Raw genomic sequence first — 7,017 nt, forward strand, 5'->3', positions numbered from 1 at the left:
ACATTCTATAAAATGTAACACAATTTGAAAGAGTGCAACCCACATTAACATGCATTTGGCTCTATTATATTGTATGTCATATTAAAATGCAACACAACTGGAAAGGGTGCAACCCACATTAACATTCATCTCTGGCATTATATTTTATTATCCCCTCCTGCCTTCCTCTTCCAAGTATCCTTTTAAAATAAATTTTCCCCCTGCATCTCCCCGTGGTCTCCCATCCCAGCCCCAGGCTGCAACCCATGTTTACTGGAAGGCTTTCTGGGATGCAGCTATGGGAGAAACCAGGAACGGCCCAGAAACACACCACATTGTTTGGAGTTTGTGCGTGATGTGGGTATAAAAAGACGAAGCAGCCTCGGCCAGAAAGGCGGCTTTTAGGGGTGGTCCCCCATCCAGGGACGAGCCAGGGCCGACCCTGCTTAGCTTCGCTGACCTCCCGCAGCCACCCGCCCCCCCCACTGCTCCCAGCGAGAAGCGGCCCTCACGGCCACGGAGCCAGGACACCGGCCGTCTGGAAAGCGAGCCATCCGCCAGGCAGCCTCCTCCAGCCGGGCACGGAGACCCACCGGCCCCAGGAAACTTACCAGCCGGACTCGGAGAGGGTCGCGGCGGCTACCGCCGCGTCAGCCATGGCGCCGCCGCTCTCTCCCCCCCCCCCTCCCCGCGCAGGGAAACCGAGGCACGGTGGCCGCAGAGGGTCAATCCCGAAAGCGTTTCTTCTCCTCCGCCCAAGTTATTTATAAAAAAAAAAAGAGTGGAGGGGGGAGAGGGAGAGAGAGACCCTGCCCCCTCGGATTCGCTCAGGCTGCCGGAAGTCCGAGGCACCGGACGCCATCCTGTGCGCACGCACCGCCTCCCTTTTTTTTCCAGCTTCCGCCCGGGAACCTAGCGAAAGAGAGAGAGAGAGAGAGAGTCTTCGAGTCTTCTCTTCCGGCGGGCGGTCCTGGAGCGCGGGTGCCCCTAGCGGATCCTGGCGGAACGGCGCCTGTCTTGGGAGCAACGAAGAGCGTGCAGAGAGAATCCTGCCTGTAGCAAATAAGTGGAGGGAAAAGCAACCAGAACCACGAAATAAAGATTGATTTGAAGGGTGGTTTTTTTTTTTCCTGCGGACCCCGCAAATAGTGGAAAAAGCAAGCAGAACCAGAATCTGGGTCCGAAGGGGAAAAAAACTTGAAATCATCCTCTTTTTTTCGTGGTTCTGGTTGCTTTTTTCCACTATTTGAGGCATGCAGGATTTTTTGTTTTAACCCCCTTTTTGTCTTTGTCTATTTTCTGCCTTGCCTTTTACCCCCAGGAGGATGAACAAAAGACTGCTCCCAAGTCACCACTTGATAAAAAGCGCGCACAAATCACCATTATACACTCTTGAAAATACAGATCGATTAAGTGCTGTGGGAAGCGCCACTCCCTGAATGAAATATTAAAATATTAAACATTTTAATATTAAAAAAAAAAGAATATTATATTTCCCCAAAGGAGAAATGCAGAAACATATTTTAAGAGGCAGAAAGCATCCCTCAGTCTTTCTTAATATCCCACAGCAGAGGCCAGCACTTGAAGAGATAAAGAGCTTAATGAAAGAGGAAGCCAACTATCCAGATGGCTCCGTTCATAAGCAAAGCAAATATACTGTACGGCAGGCAGAAGTCCATGCAAGAGAGGATATTTCGAAACTCCTTGCAGCAAAGTTTGACAGCTAATAAAAGCAAAGTGGTAGGATTAGAACAAGCAAACCCTTGCCCAATATCCAATACAGGATGAAAGCCATTAGCCACAATAGGAATTGCCTAAAACCCTTTTAGAAATGCAAAGCCCTTATTGCACAAATCCCAAACTTCAAAGTTAACAGAAACTATAAAGATCTATCCACCTATTCGGCCATTTGGTCATCTGCCTCAGAACCACAAAGCCTGGTGGTTCTGCTTCATCAATAAATGGACATTTTTTTCCCCAATCAGCCTCCAGCCTCCATTTTATTTCCAGAGTCTTTCTCCAAGCCTGGAACTGAACCAGAAGGTTTTTCCTTCCAACAGTGGCAAGCATCAACTGCATTCCATTATTGCATTAAAAAGAGGGAAAATGTTGACAAAAACAGTATTGTGAAACAAGGTGCTGATGAAAACCAGTCACATTTCAATCCAGTCAAGACATGTTGCGGGGAGAGAAAAAAATGGACAAAGTGTTAAATCTGTCGCCTGGCACTTCTGAAGGAAAGCAATCAAGATCAAGGGAGGTACTAATACCACTCTATAAAGCCTTAGTAAGGCCACACCTAGAACACTGCATCCAGTTTTGATCACCACACTATAAAAAAGATGTTGAGACTCTAGAAAAAGTGCAGAGAAGAGCAACCAGGATGATTAGAGGACTGGAGGCTAAAACGTACAATGCATGTATGGGCTTGGCTGTTGTAATGTACTGTTACAGACTGGTACGGTAAACGTGGCAACCTTGTAAGAGTGATGGATGGACAATGGAATGTAGCCATGTGATAAGGTGCCGTGTGGAAAAGTACTAGCCAGAGAAACGGAGAAATGAGAGTAATATGGGAGAAACGAAAGTTATGGAGATAAGAGTACCTGGGGAGGAGCTAAGAAGTAGGAGCATAAGATACCAGCTATGGCATAGGTGTGCATTAGCATAATTATGTAGAAAGCTTTTTGTCCTGCTATGACGTATGCATGTAGCCTATAAAAGGAGTACCCACCATTATTAAAGGGTCTTTCATCCCGAGTAAACACTGTGTGCCGTGTGTTTATTTATCTACCATGAGAGGCCCAGGGCTCTGAGTCCAGACCCTGTCGTCGCCAGGAAGCAGGTGGAGAAAAGCCACACTTGGCTAGTCTAGTGAAAAGAAAGACCAGGGGAGACATGATAGCATCTTCCAATATCTGAGGGGCTGCCACAGAGAGGAGGAGGAGGTCAAGCTATTTTCCAAAGTACCCAAAGACCAGACAAGGAATAATGGATGGAAAATGAACAGGGAGAGATTCAACCTGGAAATAAGGAGAAATTTCTCTGACAGTGAGAATAATCAACCCATGGAACAGAAGTTGCCTTCAGAAGTTGTGGGAGCTTCATCACTGGAAGCTTTCAAGATGAGACAGGACCACCATCTGTAAAAAATGGTGTAGGGTCTCCTGCTTGCCCGGGGGATTGGACTAGATGACCTACAAGGTCCCTTCCAACTCTGTTAACCTGTTCAGTAAACGAAGGAGTCAGGTACTTTTATTCATTTACGACGAAAGAAGGCCTTTGCAAAATGCATGAGCCGGGTACGAAGCATTAGCCCTTTGAATGCTTAAGCAGCGAATTTGCTCTGCTCTGCTGGGGACCTTTACCTGTGGACTTCCAAGACCCCCTTTTGAAGCCACAGGCGGCCTTCAAAAAGGCACTATCGCTTCAGTATTTTGAGGAGAGATTGCTTTACTCCTACTGTGCTTTGCAAATTGCAGCTTTTGGAAAAACCTCTTTGCACCAGTCTCAGGCAATCAGGTCTCAGATATATTATTTAGTCTGTATTCCACCGTTTTCCTATGAGACGTCAAGGGATTTTTTAAATATATATTATTATGGTGCTTCTTTGGCTGTTGCAGTATCCGAACAGCTAAATATCCATGTATCAAGAACTTAATTTTGATATTTATTCCTAATCCCTAATCAAGTTTCTCTGAACAAAGCACGTGTACTAAATCTATCCCCAAACATCTGCAATATATGGATCGGTCATTTGCCTCTGCATTTACAACTGTGTGCAAAGCCCAATCATTTTCTTACATCCTTCCAAACCTGAAGATAATCTAATATTAGAATATAGAATAACACAGTTGAGAGGGATCTTGGATGTCTTCTAGTCCAATCCCCTGCTTAAACCCTACATCACTTCAGACAAATGGTTATCCAACATATTTTTTAAAACTTCCAGTGTTGGAGCATTCACACCTTCTGGAGGCAAGTTGTTCCACTGATTAATTGTTCTAACTATCAGGAAATTTCTTCTTAGTTCTAAGTTGCTTCTCTCCTTGATTAGTTTCCATCCGTTGCTTCTTGTTAGGCCTTCAGGTGCTTTGGAGAATAGATTGACTCCCTCTTCTTTGGGGCAGCCCCTGAGATATTGGAACACTGTTATCATGTCACCCCTAGTCCTTCTTTTCATCAAACTAGCCATACCCAGTTCCAGCAACCGTTCTTTAGAAGTTTTAGCCTCCAGTCCCCTAATCCTCTTCGTTGCTCTTCTCTGCACTTGAGTCTCAACATCTTTTTTACACCGTGGCGATCAAAACTGGATGCACTATTCCAAGTGTGGCCTTAACAAGACATTATAAAGTGGTATTAACACTTCATGTGATCTTGATTCTATCCCTCTGTTTATGCAGCCTAGAACTGTGTTGGAGTTTTTTGGCAGCTGCAGCATACTGCTGGCTCATATTTAAATGGTTGTCCACTAGTACTGCGAGATCCCTCTCACAGTTACTACTATTGAGCAAGGTACCACTTATACTGTACCTGTACACTTGCCTAAATGTAGAACCTTACTTTTTTCACCATTGAATTTCATTTTGTTAGATAGCTCCCAATATTCAAGCCCGTCAAGATTCTTCTCTATCTTCTGGAGTGTTGGCTATTCCTGCCAGCTTAGTGTCATCTGCAAATTTGATGAGAAATATTCCATGTGGAATGGATGCAATCTATCCCTCCTTCATTTGAAAATCTCTGAATGTCGTTGTTCTGACCCAGCTCCCAAACATGCTGTATTTAACTAAATGTTCTCTTTATTAGGGATGCCAGCCAAGAGTCCAACCAAGTCCATCTGACCAGAAGATGAATAGTTGTCTACCACATCTATTCATCTCCACCCCCTGCCTTTTATCCCCAGAGCTAGGATAGGGCTTCGCTAGCAGCAGTGGCTCTTTTGTCCCAAGGATCGGCCCATAGATTTCCACTGCTCTCCTCTCCTCTGCCTTCTGCGCATCCACGCATCAGGCACTGGGCCCAGCTGTTCCTCCTCTTTCTCATCAGACACCTCTGGACCTGGGGGCTGTTGACTCTCCATCTGAGGGCTGACAGACGGCCCAGGCTCTGCCTATGTCTCTCTCTCTCTCTCTCTCTCTCTCTCTCTCCAACTGGCCACAACCATCATCCATAGATTTTTTTTTTTTAATGTGCTTTTAAAATTATTTTTTTCCAGTTTTCTATTTAAAATGCAGAATTACCAAGTTTATACTGCTTGTGCCTCTCTGATATTTCAAGTTAAATCACAAAGAATTTTCATCTGATTTTTTTCCCCCTTTGGTTGTTGTTTTTTAAATGGTAATTAAGGAAGCTGCAACTGAGTGGGTTTCAGGTCAATACCAAGGGTGTGCCATGACTTTCCTATTTATTTCAGTCTTATTTTTAATTAAACATGTCAAATGCATATTAATAAAAAATGTGTGCCTCAATGAGTCGGAGCAGAGAGTAAATTAGCGGGTCATTTATGTTAATAATTTTGATATTAACTAGAATAAGCAATTATGCTTGTTATAATAATGGTGGATAGAATTTAAATAAAAAAAAAACCTCTGAAAAGACCAGCTGAAGGAAAGAACATGCCCGCTATTACAAGAGCCAGCATTCTCTATAGTCCTGTTGGAATAAATATCCTCCTGGGTTCAGTTCCAAGTGGGGAAGAAAGACACTGGAAACATGGTGACTGCTTGGAAAAATGGTTTGATGGTGGACAGGTTCACATGTCTTGGGTGAAGAAAGAAGGAAAGCAAGAAGGCCTGATATGCTGAGAGCGCCTGGTTTTATACCCACTGTTGGGATTTGAATTTGAGCTTGTATTCTGATTAGTTGTCCGACTCCCATGGGGCCATGCAGGGGCAACTCTGTAGGATGTCCTAAGTCCCAGGCTTGGTTGAGACTTGTTGGATGATGATGTAATGAAAGGGGCTTTGGGCAATTCCTATTAGGGCTCTACCCGGAGTAGATCTTTGTTAAGTAAAATAGACGGGCCCAGGCCAGAGTAATGTCCCATTATCAAAGGTGTGGGGGGGGCTGAGTTTCTGCTTCTGAGTTTCTATTCTTTTTAGGGGAAATATTCTGCATTTTTAGTATATCCTAAAATATTTCATTTTCCTAGGAAAGAGGTGGGTTTTAACTTCCAACAGTCCCAGAGGTGCTTTTTTTCAAGAGGACTTTCGGGGGGGTTTTCTTTGAAGATATTTCACTTCTCATCAGTGGTGTTATTCAAAATTGTTTACTACCGGTTCTGTGGGCATGGATTGGTGGGAATGGCAGGGGAACGATACTGTAAAATATCCATTCCTTTTCCACTCCAGGGGAAGGATACTGCAAAATCTCCATTCCTCCTCACTCCTGGGGGAACGGGGAAGGATACTGCAAATTTTCCATTCCATTCCCACCCCACTGACCTGTTTTCCAGCTCTGTTCTCCTGTGCAGGGCAACAAAAGAAGACCCAGCCAATCAGCTGGGACTCAGGAGGGAGAGAATAGATGGGGCCGGGGTCAGTCAGAGGTGGTATTTGCTGGTTCTCCGAACTACTCAACATTTCCGTTACTGGTTCTCCAGAACTGGTCAGAACCAGGGGTGGGATTCAACCAGTGTTACTACCAGTTCGGTCAGAGTGCGTTTAGCCACCTGGAGAGCTGACAAGCACTGTGCGCAGGTGCGCAGCATTTGAAAATAATCTCTGATTTTTCAACCTCAGCTGTGCCATGCAAAGCAGCTGAGGTTGAAAAAGCAGGAAATAAAGGACAGCCAAGAGCCTGGGCAGGCGTGTAGGCCAAACAGATGACCAAAAGGTCATCGCACCAAATCAGTTCCATATCTGCTGCTCTTAAGAGCTACCAGTTCTATAGAACTGGTCTAAACCGGTAGCATCTCACCCCTGGTCAGAACCTGCTGACCATCCAAAAAGCTTCTTCAGCTCTAAAGCTTCTTGGATGAAAAGTAAAAGTTCTTCAAAGAAAAACAATGAAAGTCCAGCTGCCTCTTGAAAAAGCACC

At 44.8% G+C, this 7,017-nt stretch overlaps 1 protein-coding gene across 1 annotated transcript in view; it reads right to left on the reverse strand.

Moving 5' to 3' along the window:
- TDRD3 (tudor domain containing 3) overlaps positions 1-670 on the reverse strand; it is a 61,338-nt gene extending 60,668 nt beyond the window's left edge. The window contains exon 1 of the mRNA XM_026705325.2: positions 591-670. Coding sequence (XP_026561110.2) covers positions 591-637 — 47 coding nt within the window. The 5' untranslated portion in view covers positions 638-670. The remainder of the gene's footprint in view (positions 1-590) is intronic.
- Between the last annotated feature and the right edge of the window lie 6,347 nt (positions 671-7,017).

This window comes from Pseudonaja textilis, chromosome 8, assembly GCF_049901715.1.
Source record: "Pseudonaja textilis isolate UNSWEBS1 chromosome 8, rPseTex1.2, whole genome shotgun sequence".
Taxonomy (NCBI): Eukaryota; Metazoa; Chordata; class Lepidosauria; order Squamata; family Elapidae; genus Pseudonaja; species Pseudonaja textilis.